The sequence below is a fragment of the Sinocyclocheilus rhinocerous genome, unplaced genomic scaffold, assembly GCF_001515625.1.
Source record: "Sinocyclocheilus rhinocerous isolate Xijiao unplaced genomic scaffold, SAMN03320098_v1.1 scaffold494, whole genome shotgun sequence".
Lineage (NCBI taxonomy): Eukaryota > Metazoa > Chordata > Actinopteri > Cypriniformes > Cyprinidae > Sinocyclocheilus > Sinocyclocheilus rhinocerous.
The window spans coordinates 521803-548066 of record NW_015628684.1 but is presented as its reverse complement, the minus strand read 5'-3'; the positions used below and the strand labels follow the sequence as shown (position 1 = coordinate 548066).

Below are 26264 nucleotides of genomic sequence, written 5' to 3'. Positions count from 1 at the left end.
ACAAAAATAAAAAATATATATATATATATATATATATATATATATACTTTATATGTATATATAATTTTTTTAAGAAATAAAAGCATAATCAAGCTTAATCAGGAAGGTTGAAGTTCATTTTAAGTTCAGCATCTAGAAGAGCATCATAATGACATACAGTCCACTATAAACCTAAAGGTGATTTGATAGATTGAGGTCACACCTGCCATTCTGTCATTGTTTGGATATATATTTTACAGATTTTGTATATGTATGCTGAAGTCCATCAGTGTGGTACAGTGAACCAGTATACTGTATATATGTAACACAGATGGCACCAGTTTTATTAGAGCTAACAGCGATCAGGAATCTTGTTGCCATGGACGCAATGTGTTCGTATGAGAGGCATGCATGCAAGGGATCAACTGGATTGACCTCTTCACTCTCGGGTTAACAGAAGCCTCGTGTGTATCTGGTTCCCTGTGCCCGTCTGTGTATGTGTGCGTGATCTCAACGAGAGCGTGTTAGCAACATGTTCGAGAAGGCTTATTAAACAGTGAGGTTCACTCAGCAGTATCATTACTCACACTGTGAGAAAGAACAGAAGAAAGAGAGCGGGTGAGCGTGAGTGTGGTAGAGCTTGTTGAACTTTGCCTCTGTGATGTACTGTAGGCCTCATGTCTCGTAAAAATTCTTCTTGCCAGCCAGTAAACACGCGGGGTCCAGAACTCAGCATTTATCCCACATGTATTCAGTCTGTGTGTAGTCAGGTTAGACACCACAGTGAATTTTACGTGAAGGTAAAGGCTGTGAGGGATAGACGTGCGAAAGAAGCTTGCAAGGCAAGATGAGAAAAAAATTTAAGATTACCTTTGTTCATTTTCATGGGGTCTTTACAAGGGCACGCACTGTATAAAGGTGCCAAATCACGCAATTTTAATAACTCACATCTTTGAAAGCTGTCTTATGACGTTTTTGTTTACTGTATTTATTTATTTTTATCAAAAAGATGGTTTGTAAGCTCAACAATTGATATGTTGTTTTGATCCATTGAACTTTACTTCTATCCCTCATAGCCTCGTTTTCATTCCTGTAAAAAAAAAAAAAGAAATAAAAAAAAAGGCGTCACTCTGAAGGTGTTCCGGTTGACCACATTTGTAGCATAATATTCATTTCCTCAAAATAAATAAATAAATTAATTATTCAATTAAAAATGAATAATAATAATAATAATACAAAAAAATCGAAACTGATGAGGCACTTACAATGGAAGTGAATGGAGCTGTTTTTGGAGGATTTAAGAGCAGAAATGTAAAGCATATATTTTTTAAGCTTATAATTAATTCTTCTATTAAGACCTGTGCATGATATGAGCTGCAAGCAGTGTAATTTATCATTTTAAGACGTTTCAGCTGTTTACAGTGCTGAGTTGTCATGGCGACGAAGTTGTTAAAATTGTTACGGTCACGGACCTGCTACAATTTGGACAAACCTTTACGCAGAAAAGGTTAGTAAATGATTTCTACAGTGGGATATAACTTTACACAGAAAAGGTTAGTAAGAGATGTCTACAACGGGATATAATTTTACACAGAAAAGATTAGTGAGCGATTTGTTTTTACACTAAAACCGTGTTAACCACAGCTATGGTGTTAACATTGTTTACGTCTTGATTGACTTCCGAGACAATATTTTAACGTTTATGGTCTCCTTCACTTCCATTTTAAGATTTTTTTTCTTTTTCTTTCTATTTTTTATTTTCTTAAGAAAAGGAGGGGTGAGAGGAAGTTCATTTGGTAATCAACATTATTCCACAAGTGGGCTACTTGTACTGAACCCAGAACTTCATTAAATGTACAGGTGAGTTTGGAACATTTTTAATGTGACCAAAATGTCACACATGTCATGTATTTAGACATCTCACAACTGTGTGTCCACGGGGGTTCTGCTGGTGTTAGGAGTGTGTTATCTGATACACGTACTTGGCTGCTAGACAAAATAGAGGACATGTGTATAGTAGGGCAATTTTAAGACGTTTCAGCTGTTTACAGTGCTGAGTTGTCATGGCGACGAAGTTGTTAAAATTGTTACGGTCACGGACCTGCTACAATTTGGACAAACCTTTACGCAGAAAAGGTTAGTAAATGATTTCTACAGTGGGATATAACTTTACACAGAAAAGGTTAGTAAGAGATGTCTACAACGGGATATAATTTTACACAGAAAAGATTAGTGAGCGATTTGTTTTTACACTAAAACCGTGTTAACCACAGCTATGGTGTTAACATTGTTTACGTCTTGATTGACTTCCGAGACAATATTTTAACGTTTATGGTCTCCTTCACTTCCATTTTAAGATTTTTTTTCTTTTTCTTTCTATTTTTTATTTTCTTAAGAAAAGGAGGGGTGAGAGGAAGTTCATTTGGTAATCAACATTATTCCACAAGTGGGCTACTTGTACTGAACCCAGAACTTCATTAAATGTACAGGTGAGTTTGGAACATTTTTAATGTGACCAAAATGTCACACATGCCATGTATTTAGACATCTCACAACTGTGTGTGTGTCCACGGGGGTTCTGCTGGTGTTAGGAGTGTGTTATCTGATACACACTTGGCTGCTAGACAAAATAGAGGACATGTGTATAGTAGGGCACGAGAGTTAGCGAGTAAGACTTCCTGCAATATTGTTCTCAAAACAAGGCAAGCGCGGGGCAGTTTGGCCCTTCAAGCTGTGGGAGATTTTTTACACTAAATTAACTGTCGTCAGTCAGCCAGGCAGGAAGGCTGGGAACAGGTGTTTCCTGTGCGAGCAAAGCAGGTGCATCATTGGCCGTCTCGCTTTACGGTCTCTCTCCATTTGTCTTCCCCCTTTCAGTCTCATGTGCGTGAACTTTCCTTCATTAGGACTTTTTTTTTTCTGTCAATGGATCACATTTTTATTATCTTTTACTTCTCCTTTTCGTACACATTTATCACTGCTTTTTTTTTTTTTACATTTTATTCTTTGAAATGGAAACATTTATTAAATGTATTAACTGAATAAACGACTTTACCAGGCTTGTTAACAATATTTATTATGAGGTAGAGCGTTAAGTTAAACAGAAAAAAGACGTTTTGTCACATTTTGATACGCAAATATTTATAACATTTACATATTATATGATAGCTTAAAATATTCACAAGTAATAAGACTTTAAAAGGCACCATATTAAAGATCTGTTGTGTCTGAGTTCACTGTCAATGTGATTCATGATTCATATATATATATATATGTGTGTGTGTGTGTGTGTGTGTGTTTTCTAGCCACAAAAATGAACAAAAACAATTTTTAAAAAATTATTACTTACTGTGGGCACAAAATCTTTAGCCACACTTTATATGTCTGTCAGTGATGGAGACCAGAATAAGATTTGTCTGGCTGCTAGACAAAATAGAGGACATGTGGATATATTAGGGCACGAGAGTTAGCGAGAAAGACTTCCTGCAATATTGTTCTCAAAACAAGGCAAGCGCGGGGCAGTTTGGTCCTTCAAGCTGTGGGAGAATTTTTTTACATTAAATTAACTGTCGTCAGTCAGCCAGGCAGGAAGGCTGGGAACAGGTGTTTCCTGTGCAAACAAAGCAGGTGCATCATTGGCCGTTTCGCTCGCTTTTACGGTCTCTCTCCATTTGTCTTTCCTCTTTCAGTTTCATGTGCGTTAACTTTTTTTCATTATTACTTTTTTTCTATAAATGAATCATGTTATCTTTCCCTCTCCTTTTCGTACATTTTTTTGCACAGATTTTTTACCTTCTATACTTTGAAATGGAAACATTTATTAAATGTATTAACTGAATAAACGACTTTACCAGGCTTGTTAACAATATTTATTATGAGGTAGAGCGTTAAGTTAAACAGAAAAAAGACGTTTTGTCACATTTTGATACGTAAATATTTATAACATTTACATATTATATGATAGCTTAAAATATTCACAAGTAATAAGACTTAAAAAGGCACCATATTAAAGATCTGTTGTGTCTGAGTTCACTGTCAATGTGATTCATGATTCATATATATATATATATGTGTGTGTGTGTGTGTGTGTGTGTGTTTTCTAGCCACAAAAATGTACAAAAACAATTAAAAAAAAATTATTACTTACTGTGGGCACAAAATCTTTAGCCACACTTTATATGTCTGTCAGTGATGGAGACCAGAATGGATAAGATTTGTCAGCTGCTGATCTGAAAACAATGCGCCTCTTACAATCCAGCAATAAGAGTCTTACATGTCTGACTGTCAGACTAAATACTGTGGCCTGAACAGGATGCCATTCATGTTGAGTAAAATATAATGATTTTCAGTCTTTTAATATTTGGATTAGACTCATCTCTTCCTGGAGGAAAGGTGCAAAAAAAAAATTCTCAGAGCACGTGACATGAAAAATATTTGCATGTTTCATCTGAAAACTAACAATAATAATAATACAAATGGAATCTGGAATCTGATGATGAATATATAGCACAACATACAAAAATACTTAGATACTGACAGCAAAAGTGTGTGAATATTCAGTGGATTGAGTGGCTCTGTATAGGAAACATCCTAGATTTGAGACGACCAAAATATCCCTTGCCATGCCATTTCTTAAGCCCACTTTGAAATGTCATTTCTTAAAGGAATCATTCACAAAATGAAAATTTGTTAAAAATGTATTGACCCTCAGGCCATCCAAGATGTAGATGAGTTTGTTTCTTCATCAGAACAGTTTGGAATAATTTAGCATTACATCTCCTGCTCACCAATGATCCTCTGCAGTGAATGGGTGCCGTCAGAATGAGAGTCCAAACAGCTGATAAAAACATCACAATAATCCACAAGTTGATCATTTAACATCTTGTGAAGTAAAAAGCTGCGTGTTAGTAAGAAATCCATTATTAAGGTGTTGTAACCAAATATGAGTCCATAATCCATTTATGGCCAAAATCCAAGTCCATAATCCATAATAATGCTTCCTCCAGTTTATATTTCTCTCCTAGTTCAGACGAGACAACTCTTTCACTGTAGAAAGCAATATTATGGATAGAGGACTTTATTTTAGCCAGAAGCAATGGTTAAAAACATCTTAATGATGAATTTGTTTATTACAAACATGCAGGTTTTCACTTCACAATACATTAATTGATGGACTGGAGTCGTGTGGATTATATATGGATTATTGTGATGTTTTTATCAGCTGTTTGTCTCATTCTGATGGCACCCATTCACTGCAGAGGATCCATTGGTGAGCAAGTGATAGTAATGCTAAATTTCTCCAAATATGTTCTAATATAGAAACAAACTCATCCACATCTTGGATGATAGTGTGAGTACATTTTTTGGTAAACTACTCCTTTAACTTTCTTTTGTATTGCTGCTCATAATATCTCATTTTGTTAGACAGGTGGCCCAGGTGACCATGTTGGACATGCTGTTGGGTGGTACTGCTCATGCTCATTAACTTGACTCGTCTTTGAAGTACCTGAGAGAGGATCCTGGGTGTGCTGCAAGACATGCTGTGTTTCCTGAGTGATGTTTTCAGCCTTACGGTCCTCCTCAAGGTGCATTTCTGTGTCTTTTCCATGTACGCCCTGAGTTCCTCCTCTTTTGTGTGTGTGCGTGAGGTCTGATCCTCCAGATTGTGTGGTTAAATGATGCTGCTTATGCGCCCCGTGTGTATGTTTATGTGGTATGTGTGGCTCAGATTGCAGTTTAAGATGTGGGGGGGTGTATTCTTCGTACAAGTTTGGGTGAGAGTGTTTCTGCATAGTGGTATTTCCCTGTAGGCACTTTCCCCGGGTGTCCTGCCCGCGGAAGCCTCTTAATTTGGGGCTCCAGTGTTCCCTCCACTGCAAAGCCATTGTGGTGCGGTCTGCGACTAATCGCCTCTCCTCGGGGACCCAACTCCGGCCGCTTTCCTCCGCTCCAATCAGGAGGAATGTCCGGCCCATCTGAAGCGCAGGGCAACCACAGCTCAGATCCCGATCTGGAACCCAGAGGGCCTGAATGCCTCGCTTTACGTGCGAAGAGCCCATACGAAAAACTGACTGCACCAATATGGAAAACTGCCACCAGGGACCGGAACGTTCCTTACTTTTGACCTGCACCTTCAGCACTGGGACAAAAGTATGACATAAAACAGACAAGGATGTTAGACAATATGACTAAAGACTGGAATACATTACATGACTTTTGCCTCACTTTGTAAGTCAACCGTAGTTGCCAAAAATCAAAGCATGTCTGCGGATTTTCAGCAGAGTTGACAGATTTCACAGAACAACGCATACTGTGTGATGGGCTAAGACTCTGACTTTTTTTAGTTGCGGACTATGACTCTATCCAGTCAGAGGATATCAAGCATGTTTGACATTGTTGATCCGATTCTTGAACACAAATTTTTTTAATTTGTTGTGCAGCTTCTAGCAACAAGGCGCAGGTTTCTGTGAGATTGTTGTGTTCGGAATGATTTGAAAGTCTGGCAATGTGTGATCATTAGATGTTTTGTCTATGATGCCCAGTGTATGAGTGTGTGTGTGTCTGTGTGTGTGTCTGTGTGTGTGTCTGTGCTGTGTGACCATTTGCAAAGTTGGCAGGTGCATGATGCATAGTGTTTTAAAACATGTTCCAATTTTAAGAGGCTAGTAGTGTGTTGTTTTCCGGCCTTAAGGTTCTTCATCATGCTTCAGTGATTTTCAAAAGAAATGTAATTCTATACACACTACTGGCCAAAGGTTTAAAATAGTTAAGATTTTTTAATGTTCTTAAAATAAATATCTTATTCTCATGAAGGCTGCATTTATTTGATCACAAATACAGAAAAACAGCAATATTTTGAAATATTATTACAATTTAAAATACTGTAAAATAACGAAATAAATTTTGTTCACTGTATTTTCTATTCATCAAAGAATCCTGAAAAAAATGTATCATGGTTTCCACAACAATTTTAAGCAGCAAAAACTATTTTCAACACTGATTACAATAAGAACCATTATTAATAAAATAGCTACAACAATAATTGAGCACCAGAACAGAATGATTGATTTCTGAAGGATCACGTGACACTGAAGACTGCTTGCTGGAAATTCAGCTTTACCATGACAGGAATAAATTACTTTTTTAACTATATTAATCTAGAAAACAGTCATATTAAAATGTAATAATATATCACAATATTACTACTTTATTTTATTTTAGATTTTAAAAAAATGATGCCTGGTGAGCAAAAGAGACATCTTTCACAAACTTCATTATTCCAAACTTTTGACTGGCAGTATATTTCTGCCATATTCCTATTTCTGTCAGGACCACTATCATCAAGAATGATTGACAATTAGCATACAGTTTGGATTGGCGGTATGGTTCTGTTCTGGGCAAGAACTCCCTGCGCATCCATGCAGCCTAGCATGGATGAGAGCAGGGAGAGCAGCGATAACCCCCTAGGGTAAACAGAACAGAACAAACATAAAGGTACTGCGGATATCATTTATGTTCAGTAATTTAATGTACACATTTTAGAAATTAGTCTGATTCAAAGGGGAATCAGAAGGCCGAATCCTGACTGGATGAGAGGAGGAGTTGGGGATGGAGGAGGGTAATTAGCTATTGAGCAATGCTAATAATACTGAAGGACTTTATTTATAGGTGCTGTGAAAGGTGTTGTATCCTTATAGGTAGACGTGGATCAGCTGAGAGTCAGCTGACATGAGCTTGACTAACGTAACCTGCCAGAACTAACGCTACACTTGATTTTCACCTCGTTCGTGGCTCTTGTCCTCTCAAATAGTGGTTTCGCTCTTATTTGTCAAATCGTTGTTTTACTGTTTGATTAGGGCATTACTCATCTTCTATCATTCCTCTTGATTTTGGTGTTCCGCAAGGTTCAATCATTGGGCCTGTGTTGTTTTCCAAGTAATTGCTCCCCTTGGCTTCAATTTTTTTTTTTAAATATGGTGTCTCTTTTCATCTATATGCCGATGATACCCAGCTTAAGTTTCCTGTACGGTGTAATAACAAATACTCTCTAAACAAACTTAAGTTATGACTTTTAAGTAACACCTAAATGAAAACAAATCTAAAATTATTTTGTTTGGTCCTAGGAAATCGTTGCTTTTTTGATCTTGGATTCCTTAGGAATCAGGGCATTCTATTTGACTCCAGTTTAAAGTGTGACAAACAGATTTCAGCTGTAGTCAAGTCGTTTTTACCAACTTCACCTTCTCAGTAAAGTTAAGCCCTTTCTATCTAGGAAAAATCTTGAAACAGCTATCCATGCCTTTGTAACATCTCGGCTTGATTATTGTAACTCACTGTACTTTGATATTTCTCCGTCTTCCATTTCCCGTCTTCAGTTGGTTCAGAATGCAGCCCCTTTACTGCTTGAAGGGAAGCAAAAATACAACCACATAACTCTAATTTTAATGTCCTTACACTGTCAAGTATAGGATTGATTTTAAAATCGTACTATTTGTCTATAAAGCCCTCAATAACCTGGCACCTCAATACTGAACTGATTTACTGCTTTCGTATACACTTTCTAGAAACGTGAGATCTTGTAACCTTAGTCTACATATAGTTCCCAGAGTTAAACTTCAGAATCGTGGTGATCGCGTCTTCGCTACTGCTGGTCCGAAGCTTTGGAATAGCCTTCCTCCCTTTACCAGGCATGCTCTATCTATTAGTACTTTTGAATCTTATCTTAAGACATATATTTTCACCCTTTTTTCGCTCCTTAGTCCTGGGTTTCCTGCTGTATTCTGTTTGTCTGTTTACTTTTCTTTTGTCCTTTTCTTTTATTTATTGTTTTTATTCTTTGTAAAGCACCCAACCTCGAGCAATCAAACTTGGTTGTGTTTAAATGTGCTCTATTTGATTTTCCCCGGGAAAAAAAAAAAAAAAAGGTAATTTTACCTTTAATAATAATATCCCACAATTGCAACCTTGTTTCTCATAATTGTGACTTTATATCACATGATGTGACTTTATTTCTTAATTTAACTTTTGCACAATTGCCTTTTTTATTGAACAAATTCCTTAGTTAAGGACTTACCATAGTCTTTGAGACAATACGTCTCTAAATTCATTTTGACTCTTGCTTGGGAAGGTGGACAATAAGAAAGACATTCTTCGCCTGGAGTGTGTGAGAGAGAGAAACACTTACTGTAATTACACATATTTAAAAAAAAAACATTTCTATGTAAACCTTTTTTCCATTACTAAAAGCAACAATGGAAAGGTTAATCACACACATTCTGTAATGTATTTTAAATGACACTTTGTGCAAACTAGACCACTCTCTCCAAGAAAGGAAAGCGAAGGGCTGTTCTATATCTCTATTCAAGTATTTAATAGAGCACAGAGGTCCAGGAGTGTTTTTTAGTAAAAGGCAGTTCTTTAGTCTCCAGAGATCTAGAGTTGGCCTGTCTACTCAGTGCAGATCACAGTAATGTGTGTGAAATCAATCAGCAGTAATGGACTGCACTGCACTTTTTTAGATATTAGCAAAGCAGCTGCGGCAGGTATATATTACCATAATCATGGCAGACTGCACAATATGCTGTTGCTGTCAATGGTACAACACGTTTTATTCAGAAAGAAAATATCTGCTCTGGGTTTTTTACTGTCTACTGGTCACCAGGCCAGATTTCAAGATAGTATCACCCTGGAAAAAACCTCATTTAGTCAACCTGAGACTCATATGTGAGTCTCTTAAGAAAGGGTTATATATTTTTCGGTCTTATCTCTGTTTGGTGCACTGCACTTTTTTAGATATTAGCAAAGCAGCTGCGGCAGGTATATATTACCATAATCATGGCAGACTGCACAATATGCTGTTGCTGTCAATGGTACAACACGTTTTATTCAGAAAGAAAATATCTGCTCTGGGTTTTTTACTGTCTACTGGTCACCAGGCCAGATTTCAAGATAGTATCACCCTGAAAAAAAAACTCATTTAGTCAACCTGAGACTCATATGTGAATCTCTTAAGAAAGGGTTATATATTTTTCGGTCTTATCTCTGTTTGGTATCAATACTTGGTTTTTGTAGGGAGTCAGCAGAGGCTAGTGGTCACAGTGGAATCAGAAGACAATAATACAGTTTTAAAATAAAGCTTATAAGTCTGAGCCAGTGTCAATAAATGAACAGCAGGATGGAACTCTTTTGCAATTTCAAAAAAATGTGACTGGATATCATTAAAGTAGCTTTTAAATAATTGCAGAGACAGTTCCAGGTATTTTAAGCAAGCCTGAAAGTGGACAAAGAGTAATTCTGATGTTGATTTGTGTAGAGAAAACATACATTAGCTGTTACAAGGGATGATGCTGTAAATTTCTTTCTATATATAAATTCAGATTTATTTATATTTAAAATAAAATAGGAAAGCCATAAATTATTATAATTATTGGTATACTAGTCAAATCAAATCACTTTATTTATATTGCATTTTATACAATACAGATTGTTTCAAAGCAGCTTCACAGTAATAAACAGGAAAATAACAGAATCATTGATGCAAACTTCATCAAACAGGTGATAAATTTAAATTCTGCTGCAAACATCTCTACAAAGACAACTATAATGATAAATTATACATAGGTTAATAATATGTAAAATATGGTGCATTTCTTATCCCGCATTATTAATTATAGGAACATGAATAATTCCAATTATGCAGCTTGTTAAAATACATACTATTGTCTTTCTACACTATATAATGCAAAACATTTTTATGAGAGAAATTCATGTGGCAATTGTGTTACACACCAAATGTTACAGCACAAAGTTGATCCACTAGGGGGCAGTAAATCACATTTAATTGCTTAATTATGTGTAATATGCGTCTTATTTTAAATTATTTCATTGTTATTGTGTTGTTTCTTGTCATTGTTCTTGCTTTGTGTATACAGCTTTAGCAATGTTATATGTGAACAAAACATAACATTAACAAAAATAAATATTTTACATTGGAAAAAAGATGACAATTCACAAATGAACAGTGTATCTAAGCAGAAAGCTCAAAATAAAATTATTGTTTGTGTGTGTTTATAAGGAAGAACCAATTGCTTACCAATGCTGTACTGAGGCTGGTAAACTGGGGTGGGTGGTGCAACCTCCTGAATACCTGAACGAACAACAGACAGAGAGAAAGGGAGACAAGGGTCTCTTTAAATTACAGCAAGCAGTGACAAGTTTATTTGTGTGCCTTTCATTTTGTCCTTCCTCTTTTTCACACCTCCGCTGTGGGTGACTCGTTCTAATCCCTGCAGTGGCTCATTAGGGCATACTTGCCATTTGTGAGTGTGTGAGGGAGAAAGGGGATGCGTGTGCTGTGACTGCAGTTTGCCCTGTTGTGTTTTAGTGCATGTGGAATGCTTGTGTGGTAAAAACAAGCGTACTTTTGTCACTGTGAGTGAGCCCAGACAATTTTGTGCATGTGTGTGGTCTTAAAGGTCAATAGGGCCACCTATCAAGACGCCCTCTGTCAAACACGCATACATACGGCCCATGATAGGTCTGCAACGCTGGGTCAACCATATATTACCCATGAGTTCTGTACTTCTGCCCATATCTCTGACACAACTGGGACACTGACACCTTATCCTCCTCCTCCAACCCCCCAAACTCGAAAGTCCCTCAGCAATAACTCATATCAAACGTCAAACAGCTTCAAATTCATTTTAGTGTTTTTAGCCCCGGAGGCATTTAGTAGGTCTCTGGGTGTAAGGCTGGCAAATGTAGACCTGAAGAAATCCATTTGCTTTAAAGGATGTAGCATATATATATATAGTGTTTAACATGGATAACCTGAGACTTCCTGGTCCCTGTTATCCAAAATATAAACCCCACAAATCTTCAAGTGCTAATAATATCTCATGTCTGGGTCACTTTCCCTGTGATAAACGACGGCTGCGTTTCCTGCTCCATGAGAGGTGGCAAACGGTTCGCTGGTGCCGGTCATGTTTTTAGCTGCGGCTCGCCTTTGGTGCAGGAAAGACGGGAGCTCACGCTATAAATATCCATGTTGAGACGATCCATGTAGAACAACAAACAAGCTCTTCTATCACTGAGCTGTAACCCGTGAAGAATTATGCGTCTGTCGTGCTGGGAGGGAAACGGGTCTGGTTGTGCACCACGACAGGTGCTGTTCGCCACACCATGTCAACCTTCTCACTGAGGCTTGCGCTGTTATGTGAACTTTGAGAAATAAAAACGCAGCAATATTCATTGGATTATCACGTAATGAAAATGAAGCACACAGAAATCCAGGAAAGCTGGTTGTAATGTTGATGAAAGCCAAGTGGCACCACCTGAGAAGTTTCAGGGCTTTGAATGGAACCAGTTATTCACAGGAATGAGGGGAAGGCGTTAGAATTTCAGAGAGCGGCTTCTACTAAATCCTTCATAAACAAACAGTAGTTTGGCAAGGGACAATAATACTGAGTTTGGAGTTTAAATATATTAAGCCTTTTAATTGGGTCAAGGGCAGTTGAGGTGAAAAATAAAACAGGAAAAAACACAATAGGTCCCCAGAAACATACACTACCATTCAAATGTTTGTGGTCGGTTAAGAGATGTTTTTAAAACAAGTCTCTCATGCTCACCAAAGCTGAAATATTATTACAATTTTAAAAAACAATTTCTATTTTAATACATTTTAAAATGTAATTTATTCCTGTGATGGCAAAGCTGAATTTTCAGCAGCCATTACTTTGGTCTTCAGCATCACATGATACTTCAGATATCATTATTATGATTATCAGTGTTATTATTATTATTATCAATGTTGAACACAGTTGTGCTGCTTAATATTTTTGTGGAAACTGATGCATTTTTTCTCAGGAATCTAGAATTTTTTTGTAGCATAAATATCTTCACTGTCACTTTTGAAAAGTAGTGTATGGGTTGAAATGGCCGTTTCACCTGACCACTGACCAATATAGCCTATAATTTATACAATTCAGTGATAGCAAGACACAAACTACTGTATATTAAATGAATATAAGCTTGTTTTATAAAACAGAAATAGTTTACTATCAACTGAAAGCTTATAAGATCATTTACATTCACTTTAAGAATTCAAAAGTTGTACTAAAGCAATAAATGATCTTTTTTTAAATTTTTGTATCACATACACACTTTATTGGCCAGACAGGAACCGTACTAGTCCTATTTCAAGGTCAGACCTCGACATTGTCAGGTATGTATATGTGTTTATCGGACTGTGTTGTGTGTATGATGCGAAAGACAGAGACCTTATGTGCAACATGTATTTTATCCATCAAATATTAAATTATGGATTGTGTCATGCACACTTAAGTTGACAGACAAATTAGGAATGTAGAATACCTATGCAAAAACAAACTGTAGGTTAATGAAAACTGCACATGTAATGGCTAAAATTTGAAACTGAGGTGGGGGAGAACGTGGTTACAGTTCGATGGCCAGATATGGGCCGATTACTTATCCTGGCTAATATTTCAGTATATTGTTACTGTAAACAGTGCTTCTTATGGCCAGCAACTTTAATTATTATACAGAATCCAATCAAATTTGTAATGCAAGCTGTGATACTTACGGATGCATGGCCGGAGGGGGGAATGGCCTTGCTTGTACCCGGGGGCACAACGGTTACACCTCTGTCCTGTGACTCCTTCTCTACACAAACACTGCCCTGTGGACTGGTTACACCAACGTCCCACTGCACCCATGGGGTGGCACTGGCAAGCTGAGGGAAACAAAATAGAAGATGAAAGTGAAGAAAAAGATTAGGAACAAGAGCAATGTAGAAAGAAGAAGCAGGAAAAAAATGGAAGGAAGAGAGCAGAGAATTATCATGAGACTAAGGGTATTAGTGTGAGACTAGCAGGTTTAGACACATGAAGGGAAATGACGAGCAATACTACACAGAACAAGGCAGCTGTGGTTCGTGTCTTCAGTTGTAATTCAAGTCTCATTGACCCCTGAGCAAGATTTTCCCCATAAAATATATGTGTGATGGCTGGGAGACCACTGAGAGGAAAGATCTGCTTCTCTGCTTCTGCTCAACCTTTCTTCATCCAAACAAAACTCCAACCATCCTACAAACATTTATACACGCTTAAAAAGTCAGGTCTTTTTTAACATTAACAAGTTCTAAATCTTTCAGTTTCCAAATTTCTAAGATAATTCTATCATCTAATTCAAATATTTAGGTGTTAGCAGAGGTTTTATGGTATTTTCAAGACATCATTTAGATTTTGTATACATTTTACAAACTAAATTACAAATAAACATTGATGTATGAAAAGCATGCAGTGTGAACTGATGTTATATTGGGACATTGACTAAAATGCTCCGTGAGCATGCCATAGATATGAGAGCAGTCAAAGGGCAAATGTCAGTGCGCATTCCATCACTCATAGTGTAGCCATAACATAGACACAGACTATGCTGCCTTTCACACACCTCAGACCCCACAGATGGCAAAGCCAAAAAAAACATGTTTGTCTTTTCACTTGTGGAACGGCAAGAATGATTCACTCACATATCTACCAGCTTAAACATGATTTCCACATAAAACACACAGACAAATCAATTGTTACTGACGCTGGCAGGCCTTGCGGTGGCTGAGCGGTGTGCTGTGGTCTCGCGTATATCCGTTCTGGCAGAGCTGGCAGTGGCGTCCCGTTGTGTGGTGCCGGCACTTCAAACAAATGCCTCCACTGACTCGACCAGACTGCTGATACACGGCCATACTGAACCTACACTTAGTAGAGTGACCATTACATTCACATGCTGGGAACAGACAAAGATGAGCACAGATAGAGGATTATAAAATAGCAGTGAAAGGAGTGAAAAACATTTTAGTTTCAGTAAAGAAATGGAACTTCTTATAGAAAAAATATGAAATAATGCTCAAATTTATTTGCGAAGCAACACTGCATAAGATTACATTATCTGACAGTAGTATGTATAGTATGCGAAAAACAATATGCTAAAAGAGTAGTATATCCGAAATCATTTATACTACCCATACTCATATAGAACATACTTTTTTACCGGTGAAGTAAGTTCAAATTCAAATGTAGTACCTACTCAGACAGTACGCGATTTCGGATTCACCGAAGTCTTAATATGTGGCACTACTGATTACCCAGCATGCTTTGTGACTTTTGTCAATTGAGAGTGCGTTTGATTTGATTACTCGAATGAAATCATGAAATCAATTTAATCATCCAAAGTAAAATAAAAGGTGTTGGAGTCACAAAGTTTTATTAAGTATTGCTTATTGCGTCATTTTAATTTGAGGCTTTTAGTGGTTTAAATTGGTCAATTAAACGAAAATACTAATTAAGAGTAAGGTTTTTTACAGTGGATTGTAAATTATATAATGAAGATGTTTACATTTTATATGATATTGTGTGAAAAATACTATTTTTCTGCAAGTAAGTAGCAGTGAATCCTATTTAAAAATAGACATTTAAGCATAGACAGACCACCAGACATACACAGGCTTAAACTCACGGACGCACGGGTGTGGTTGGCTGGGTGTGGCCCGTTGCCACGGTCGATCATAAAAAAATTGCTCACACACGTCACAGTCCGGCCCAGATGTGTGATGCTCACACTGACACAGGGCACGCCCCTGGTTGTCACGACGACAGCGAGAGGCGTGGCCATTGCACTTGCACCTGCCGCCGACCTGCAGGTCGGAAAGGGCGAGAGAGGGTTTCAGTGGGGTGTAAAGAGATGATGGAACGAGGTTGCGTGAGGTGTTTTTTCTCGATTTAGAATGGGACTTCCCCCTCCCTGCATTGTTTCTTCTTCTCCTCAACTCTCGCCCTTTGGAGCCCTGCTGTGGGATATTTAGGGACCAATCACATGTGCCGTCCTGGCATGGCTTGTAACTGTCTTTCTTTCGGCCCCTTCCCACTCTACCTTGAGATCCCATCTCTTTTCGAGTAACATTGAGGCCACTTTGGGGCACAGTGCTTTTGTTTCTAGTTCTTTGTGTTGAAGTCTGTTTTTCTTGACTGTTTCTCCAAATTTCAACGCCTGTGTTTTTCTCGCCAAACCTCAGAGCTTTGTCTCCCCTTTCCCTCCATCTAAATGTGCCTCCCACTTCATTTAGTTTGTCTTCTTGCTTTTTCATTTTATCCAATGATTGATTAAATACTATCTTTATGTCTGTTGCAGTCACCCAATCTTGGAGCCCTGGACTGTAGTCAAAGTCTGGTGAGGAAGGACGTCCATCCAAAGTCGAGAAGGCCAGCACGACATTTCCACGATGCTTCTGCAGTGGTCTGGGATCTGAACACAGCGGCTCTGTCTCCTGGTGCTTTGTCAGAGCGATGGACTGCGCAGGACGGCCGAATGTGCCCATGCAGTTGCTTGAATAAAACTGTAGGGGGCGCCAGCTCCGGCCAAAGTCCATTGACTTCAAGATGGAGATGGGGTAGGATTCTACAGACTCCACCTGTTGACAGAACTGAAGACTAATGTAAGTGATTTCAAAGCGTCTGCCTAGGGGAACTGTTAAAGTCCAGTCCCCACCGCCTGAGCCTTCGGCAGCCGTCCAGCATGTCAGATTGTGGGGGTTATGAAGGTCTGTTAAAGTGCTGATGTTTGTCTTGGGTCCTTGCTGGAGGTCCTCCATCGTTACAGGCACTCCATAGGCCGTATTGATGAATTCAGATAGACAGTGGCGTGGACGTCCATCCAGGTGGTAGCAGGGGTCATGAGGAGAGGTCCAGCTGAGAGGAGATTGAGAAAGAAGAGGAGAAAGAAGGGAGAGAGGGAAGAGGGTAAAGAGGAAAAGAGGGAGGAAGGAGAGTGTCTGGAAAGGAGGGGAGTGATATCTGGACATGATGTCATCAAGCCTATAACAGTAGGGAAAGAGAAAAAGAAAGATGAAAAATTTATAAGAGGTCATATAACAAAAAGTCAGGATACTGATGGATTTACATGACGGTTGAGTGAAGCTCAAACAGGCGAGAGCATTGCAGTATGGTTTTTCTCAGACCACACCACCTGTGCCACAATTAAAAACATCCCAGCTCACAACTCACGACACTCATTCTAGATTCTAAGTCGACCATTTAACACACATAATCCAGCCAATCAGAGGCCTATTTGTCAGTAGGAGGCCTCTCTTTATCTGGTCTGTGTCAAAGTGTCTGACTTAATGCGGCTTTTAAATGTATATTCATTTTGACATTTTCAACTCTGTAAAGAAGGAACAGGGGCAATTGAGTGTATAAACATGGAGAGATTGCAAGAGATGACATAGAGCATGTGGAGCAGCTGGTCCAATATTCCAAGCCTTTCTCATTTATCATATTTATGGCTTTCCACTCTTTTAATCTAAACCTGTCTATTGCAGATGGGGAATTGTGAGTGGAGATGGGAAGAAGCCGTGTAGGAAGGAATAAGGTGACTTGATTATTGAGAGAAAAAGTGGGATGAAAAGATTCATAAAGTAAACACATGACCCAAATAAACTATATATATATATATCATTGCAAGTTATCGCAAACGCTTGATTGCTGTTGTTGCTGCTAAGGGTGGCCCAACTAGTTATTAGGTTTAGGGGGCAAACACTTTTTCACACAGGGCCATGTAGTTTTGGATTTTGTTTTCCCTTAATAATAAAAACCTTCATTTAATGCATGCATGTTGTGTTCACTTGTGTTATCTTTTACTAATATTTAAATTTGTTTGATGATCTGAAACATTAAAGTGTGACAAACATGCAAAAAAAAAAGAAATCAGGATGGGGGCCAACACTTTTTCACACCACTGTATATATATATATAGAGAGAGAGAGAGAGAGAGAGAGAGAGAGAGTTTAAACTATATGTAGCTTTGTATAAAGGGTCAAAATTAACCGTATTAGATTGTAACATATTTGTTTATAACTGTAAACTGTTTGTGAGAAATTTTAATTGCTGGTAGCTTTTGCAGATTATTTGGCCATGATTTTTGCAGACAGGTCCAGCACATCACACAAACACATTTTCCGTTTTTTACACTGCTTCCTTTTGAGGGAATGAGACCAGCACTTTTCAAAATTTTGGACAGGCCTACTTGTTTTGGAACATGAGAAAAAATAAATTCTGGTGGGGCCAAACTTTGGCTGGTAGTACATGTATAAAATCACAGTGATATTGATTGAAAAGGGACAAAATCATGTGGTGCATTGGCCCTTACATACATTGAAATATAGAACTGTCATAAAACTCAAAATATGAAATTAACATCATTACAAACAAAAATGTAGAAAACAAATATTATTATTGGCAACAATAATATATTGCTATTTTATACTTAAAAAAATAATAATAATATAAAATAAATATAAATGTAAAAATATTATAAATATTATTTGTACAAAATAAAATACTATAGGAAATACATATATGACCACCTTTACAAAAATGTGTACTTGTAATCTTTTCTGTCTAAAAACAATAAATATGCAAATGGAATTTATGAGGTTCATTAACAGAAGAGGTTCACATAAACTATGAAGAATGCATGGATTATTACAAAGTATTAAATTAATCTTTTTGAAAACACAGATTCCATAAATCACGCCCTTTATGCATGCCAGGGTTAATATGGGACCCGTCTGTTCCAGGACCCAGTGCAACATTTGGTTGTCCCCCAGTCTGTACCCTTGAGCCCTGATTCTAAGTTTCAATAATTAACTTGAGGCAAGATGGCAAAAAAGAGAGAGAGACAGAGAGAGAGAGAGAGTGAGATTTTGAGAGAATGGAAGTGAAAGCAAGAAGGACAGGGAAATGTGGGGAACTAAGATTAGAAAATAAAATAGAGTGGCAGATTTATAGATTGAATGTGAGAAATGCTTGCTCAAGTTGAGCCACTTCCTCTGGCAAGACAGCGTAAGCCTGTACCCGCCTGTCTGCAGGCCCCCAGTAATGAATCTGTGTCTTCCACTTCTTGGCCTGATGGAGGAGTCTGTTTATTTATCTGATGATAATCTACACCAGAGAAAGTTGCAAAATCTCGCCTGCAGATAAGACAAACAATGCACTCACTCTTCCTTAAGACAGAGTGATATAGAGCCCTGACAAATTGTGGGTTTAAAAAAGGCAGGCAGATGGGTTGCATCTGAGAGCTAACACTCTTTGCTTCTAATGAAACGCACTGTAAAATCCTCGGTGTTCGGTCAGTGCCTCAAATGATCAGTTGTTAACTGTTGGAAGTGCATCCTAAACTAACAGATGAACACTTACGAACATTTGCTGTTCCCTCAGCTCTTCTCACCCTCTCTTTTCTCAGTGTATCACCTGCCTTCAAAGTTCTGAGAATGTTCCTAAGTGTTGATGATTGATGATGTCCTAACAAGCGTTTGACATTGACAGCAAAGTCAGCAGGGATGCATAAACGGCCCGGTAGGAGAGGGGAGCACTGAGAGATTCACTAGAGGAGTCACTGGCTCAATTATCTCGTAGGCTGAAATATGAGGACCCATAAGGGACATGAAGGTCAAAGAAAGCGCACTGAGAGGTAAAACCACCCACTGTCTTACATATTGTTCTTTGGGTTTCTATACGTTTTAATATTTCTTTCAAATAATACGTGTTTAAAGCATTTTTCTCGAAAACATCACCAGGTGTCTGCCTCTACAACGGGAGGTGATGAGCGGCCAACTGCAGGACAGAGCAGCGTTCTTTCCCGCTGTGGCACATTCCCAGGGTCCGGTGTGCGGCTCGCGATCATTCCACACATGTTGCGACGTGCCCCAGGGGAAAACTGAGAACACTGTGAAAAACCCTTCCGCATTAATTGATCGCCTGATTAATTGAATCTCCGGTTTCGGAGAGGCGGCAGTGTATCTGAGGGCGATGCGTAAGACTGTAAGTTGGGAAAGTGATGAGAGCGTGTAGATATTCACGGCTGTCGTTGAGGCAGAGAAGCGCAGGTCTCGAGCAGGGAGGGTTTGATCTACTCTCAGCATGATTTGTGATTGTCCCTGGCTTCATTGCAGTGCTAGCTAATTGAACATAGCTCATTACACATGCTTGATGGATTGAAGCTTAACCAATAGGTTTATTAAGCTCGTAAGCTCCTTTCTAAAAGACAACCCTTACAAAAATTAACCATGGTTTTATTATAGTAAAATTGTTTTGGCGCACTGATTACCAGTTGTATAACCACAGTTTTACTGTAAATACCATGGTTAAACTATGGTTAGTGTAGCAAGACCATGGCTAATTTGTGCTTACCATGGTTTAACTATAGTTTATACTATAGCTAGTTTGTTTTATTTGTAGTAAAACCATGGTTCATTTTCGTAAGGGAAATTCAAACTTGTTTAGTTGCTGGGCCTCAGCCTAGCAGCACGTAGAACCTTGGATACAGTTTCCACAATTTGTCTAGCTCTTTCCATAAATTCACACCCGTCGCATATGAAAGCTACAAAGTGTCCGTTCCTGTTCACCGGAAGTTAGCTTTGAAAACGATCGGGGGTGCTTCTTCATTATCACAAAGTCAAAAAGAAATGATCGGATCAGCGTTGTTTGTGCTCGAGCCAACAAGATGAGGCACGAGTCTTGACTGATAGCCATTGTATTATATGTCATTAAGAAGCCATTATATGTTTATATTTTTATCATATAGCTTATATATTTAAACAAGTCTTAAGCTTGTTCACTTAATTACATATTAGCCTACAACACATCTCGAATATTTTGTCAGCGTATAGGCTACTTCTACTGCGTTCTAACCTAAATGGGAATTTGCTTAATCCATTTGTTTTAGGAATACATTGGTTGAATACATGGTTGCGTTGAAGTATGTAATTTATGCGCGACCAAACAGCTTTTCGAAAAAGACAAACAAAACATCCAGTCAATCATCGAGCAGGCTACAGCCCCGCGGCCCCCTTGTTTTTGAAGGACTATATAGGCCTATGGGTCGTTCAAAACAAATGGGGGGATTTTTGTATCGCCACAGAAACAGAGAAACATTTTTTTTTCTTTTTGAGAAAAGGATAAAGTGTTTTAGTGTTTTATATGATATAAAATTAAAATTAAAATAGCATACAAACTGTTGTTATCTACTGAGAGTTTCACACGTCTATGGCAATCCTTTCAAGTTTAAAAAAAAAAAAGTTAAACAGAGATCAAAGCAAGTTGTCATAGCTAGAGGAATAAAATATACAAATAAAAAATACATTTATTTAAAAAAAAACAGCTTTAACTAAATTGCGTGATTTATTGCGGTTATGTCCCAGTCCATCATAAATTAATAAATCACTAACTGTCTGTTCGTTGTCCTCAGATGAATGGAAACAAGAACGTTTTCTCTTGCGCTTTCAAAAACCTGTCGATTTCAGCGTTGTACGTATCCTATAGACATGCACTCTTGCTCGCTCGCTCTCACACACCTGTTTAACCATGCAGCAGCTGCCAATAACACCTCTCGTATCTTCCGGTAGCCTAATTTCAAATGGTCTTAAAATTAAAAGCGAATATCTGCAAAGCATGGATATATTGGTCTTGAACTGACATTAGATTAGTTGTCATGCACGGCAGAGACTATAGTGTTTTCAGTGATAAATGTCGTAAACTGGCATCCTTCAGCAGAAGCATAATAGCTATTAATAATCTTTTGACAGACACAAATTTGTCAAACACACCTTTGTCAACCTGATGCACAACATAGGTACAAAACACGAAACGGAATGAAAGAAAATGAAGTGTCGGACATATTCCCCTTTGTTTAATATATTTGGTAGGCTACAGTTCGTTCAGACAGTTGTGACACTGCAAACTAGACAGGACTGTTTTTTTTGTTGTTGTTGTTAATTCTGACTTTGAATCATGCTCTATTTGCGTTTTGTGAAATCTTATTCAAGAAGCCAAGCCAGGTGTAACCTTTTGTGCTTTGAAGTTTATACAAGAATATTCATAGTGCGCCCTGTCAGCTTTAACATATGCCTAGGTCCAAGCAAGGATACATGTTTGAATAGGAAAACACATGTAGTACAGTAGACAGAGGCACAGGGAGAGAAAGAAGGAAAAAAAGAGAGGCCGATCACTCTTTCTCTCTTTCTCTCTCTCTCCCACGCTATGTGCCCTGGCAGTGAAATCGTGAAATTTCCCTGCAGGTTTCGTCTCAATGTTGAAAAACAGATGCACATGAAATCGCCGTCCGTGATTCCGTGCTCCAGTTATGCCAAGCACAACATTCCATGATGAACCTATAGGGTGGAACAATTAGCAAGGGGGTTTCATCCCATTTATCGTCAATTAAACGTTTAAAATGAAGGTTAACCATGTGTTTTAGAAGATACAGCGAGAGAATGTATCATCCTGTCAAGTATGCTGGCAGTTTGGCAATAGCTGGTCTTTCCATTCAAATACAGATCATCCTTTAAAAAAATATATATATAACAGATCACTGCGGGCCTGTCGAGATCCCCTCTCAATTCTATATTTCCACTGTAATCATATTCATAGTGCGCCCTGTCAGCTTTAACATATGCCTAGGTCCAAGCAAGGATACATGTTTGAATAGGAAAACACATGTAGTACAGTAGACAGAGGCACAGGGAGAGAAAGAAGGAAAAAAAGAGAGGCCGATCACTCTTTCTCTCTTTCTCTCTCTCTCCCACGCTATGTGCCCTGGCAGTGAAATCGTGAAATTTCCCTGCAGGTTTCGTCTCAATGTTGAAAAACAGATGCACATGAAATCGCCGTCCGTGATTCCGTGCTCCAGTTATGCCAAGCACAACATTCCATGATGAACCTATAGGGTGGAACAATTAGCAAGGGGGTTTCATCCCATTTATCGTCAATTAAACGTTTAAAATGAAGGTTAACCATGTGTTTTAGAAGATACAGCGAGAGAATGTATCATCCTGTCAAGTATGCTGGCAGCTTGGCAATAGCTGGTCTTTCCATTCAAATACAGATCATCCTTTAAAAAAAATAAAGATAACTGATCACTGCAGGCCTGTCGAGATCCCCTCTCAATTCTATATTTCCACTGTAATCTGAGTTTGCATTGTGCAATGAGATTTAAATCACATGAGATGTGAACTAAGGCGAAGGTTAACCATGTGTTTTAGAAGATACAGCGAGAGAATGTATCATCCTGTCAAGTATGCTGGCAGCTTGGCAATAGCTGGTCTTTCCATTCAAATACAGATCATCCTTTAAAAAAAATAAAGATAACTGATCACTGCAGGCCTGTCGAGATCCCCTCTCAATTCTATATTTCCACTGTAATCTGAGTTTGCATTGTGCAATGAGATTTAAATCACATGGGATGTGAACTAAGGCGAACCCTATAATGATCATTTAATGAAAAATTCTGTTTTATGGAGCTATAATTACAACCATTCGTGTTTATCAGTTGACCCGACGTATGTCACCGAATAACGATCACGAAGTGCGCCCGCAGAACGGGGAACGGAAATTGCATTTTTTACTAAAATAATTGTTTCGCAGCTGGCCACCTACATGGCCTTAAGCTGTTATTTTTCGGGCCTTTGTATACCCCGTTGTTGTATTGCATGGCCTAAACTGATTGTGTCCCATTAATCCGATGGAAAGTATTTAAAAATTAATTATGGACTTTCTAAATTAGTTTGCATTATGATATTTGATAATTATTATGCACCTAATATGACATATAAACACCATAACATATGAATAACATATCATCTGAGGTGCACTGGCGTATTTACAAAATGCCAGATTTGAAGCAACTTCAACAGCGCGCGCTGTTCTGGAAAATATGTAATCTGCCCTGCATCTTTATAATGAATCTATGGTTATAATGAAAATAACATTATTCTTAAAATGCAGTGGAATGTGGACTATTATATTCCTTAACCTAAATAATACTTCAGGATTGTTTGACAAGATTTGCGGTGTGTGCGTAGACGAATGATCTCATTATCCTTAAATTACGCGTATAGCCTTCCGGCAGAACAATTTTGTACAATTCACAAATCATCCAGCCCATCCGCCACTGACAGGTACAGGTTCCTGATTATGACAATCAATCACGTATTTTTCTTAGGGCTATGTTTACTACAGTTTGTTTATTTATTACTTTATTCTATTTAATTTTTTGATGGTTCTGATGCAAACCTGATAAGCACAATACAATAATAATAATAATAATAATATGCATTCATTTACAACTGCTTTATTAAATGTTGCTAGTTGCTTTATTAAATGTTAAAATATGCATTTCAATTAAGTGAAAATCTTTTATCCACTTGGCTTTTATATATTAATTTATTTTTTACAGGAGAACACTTTTAAAGATACTTGGTATACGGATTATAGCGCTTGGGGAAAATATTCTAGGTAAGCAGCAGACAATTATTTTTTAAATAAATCACGTTTTGTATTTGTATTTGTACAAACAAATGAAAATATAAAATAAATTAATGATGTAAAATAAATGATCTGGTTGCACCCGATTCATGTTGCAATAAAAAGTGCTATGTACATGCAAGTGCATGTATACAAAAATATATATAACAATCATAATCCTACAAAAAAAAATAACACTTTGATCAAACACATCTCCATAAAGAACAACTAGAGTTTCAGTGCGCGGGCTACTTTAGCACCATCACTGGTTAAGACTAATCAACGGGTTATTCTAAATTTAAATCCCTTGTCAGCAGTCCTGATCAAGCCTGTTCTGACCTAAAGACAGAAGCGGGGACTGAAAAGGTGCACAAGAGCAAAACTGAGTTTACCTACCATGTGCGCTTCAATGCGGGTTGCCAGTGTAGCCGCGTCCTGGTTGATCAATAACAGCACGACAAGTGGACAGATATTCTCAGGCTGAGCAGCGCAAGTTCCTGCTGCATTCAGAGCGCCGCGGCAGGGTTACGTATCACCCTGACGTCAACTCCTTCACTGGCAAAGGACGCACACATACATACACACACTAAATGCTTGTACATGCATTCAGCACATTAGGAATGCATGCGCAAAGAAAGACAGGCAAACCTTTTTCGGTTTCCTAATATATCCCTAATATCACCTAAGGCAATTTTGGTTACGCACCGTGATCTTGAACTTGTACCCTCGCGGGCGTCAATTCAAAGTTCAATGTGCAATTGAAACAACACTTTGGGTAACCCCAGGAACGAGGCGCTCCCTCTCTGGAGAGGATCTAAAGCTGACACATATGGAAAAAGTGAGTAAGGGTGAGGCAAGGAGAGTGAGTGAAAAAAAGAACAACTGAATTGAAAGGGAAACAAAAGAAACTCTCCCAGAGCAGTCCCATAAAACTGATTGATGACTTCCCTGGAGGACTGTTTCCCAGGTGTATGCTTGTGTGTACCCATGCTATAGAGCATGTCACTTTTAAGGTTTGATGTTTTGGGATGCTTGTCAAGTACAACAAACTTAATTGAGGGATGAACTGGTACAATTGAGCATATCACATATTCTTGGCATTCTTTCACCACACAGATCAGTTTGACTTGGGTGCTGCAACACACGAAAGTGTCTGCTGGATCTATTACACCATGTGATATTGAAAGCAGGCTGGAGAAAGTCCAGACATTGAACCAGACAAGGAGTGTGTTGGAGAGAAGTGAGCGGCAAGAGCGAATGTCACCAAATGGAGGTGAGAGCTACTGTGGTCAGACTGCAACTAGTTTAGAAAATACACCTATAGATTTTATAGTGGCACTTCATTTGTCAGTATTATCAAGTTATGGATTTCATTTATTGTTAAAAGAAAAAAACAGTGCTGGAGTATTAGCTTTTGATTGCAATTACGTTCTGTAACCTCTTAAATATTAAAACCAGCTTTAGTCATTTATCACCCAGTTTTTTTTCCTCCTGCTTCTTTTGTTGTCTGAACTCGTCTCATTTCCACTCATTTCATCCTTAATTAGGTTTCAAGTATTTGATGATGCAAACAGTGCAAAACTGTGTTTGATTTTGAAACAGCTGCTCGTGAGAGCTTTGTTTTGACGAAAGGAAGTCAGAATCCTTGGCATAATTTCTGTTTTGATTTCAAATGAAACACGTCATTATAAATTCCATGGATACACATTTCATAACTGTTTGGATCAATTATCACATAGAATAACATTCAACATTTAGGGGTAAATCATGCCAGAAAAATACATAGTTTGCTATAAGATGGCAGAAATTCAGGCTTAGGCAAGGACAAAGTTATCTTTATTTTTTGTTTTTAAAATTTAAGTAGAAGTTACCTCTGAAACCACAGTCACATTTTTCCTGTTATTTAGTTATAGGAGAACA

The 26264-nt window shown here is 38.1% G+C and overlaps 1 protein-coding gene across 1 annotated transcript; it reads right to left on the bottom strand.

Moving 5' to 3' along the window:
- Positions 1-5349: 5349 nt before the first annotated feature.
- On the bottom strand, positions 5350-24974 carry ntn5 (netrin 5). Its single transcript, XM_016549685.1, has 7 exons — positions 24741-24974; positions 15508-16862; positions 14590-14778; positions 13580-13729; positions 11072-11125; positions 9053-9133; positions 5350-6118 (listed from the first exon to the last, which is right to left on the bottom strand). The coding sequence occupies exons 2-7, from the start codon at positions 16847-16849 to the stop codon at positions 5400-5402; spliced, it is 2535 nt and encodes an 844-aa protein (XP_016405171.1). The 5' UTR covers positions 16850-16862; positions 24741-24974; the 3' UTR covers positions 5350-5399.
- Between the last annotated feature and the right edge of the window lie 1290 nt (positions 24975-26264).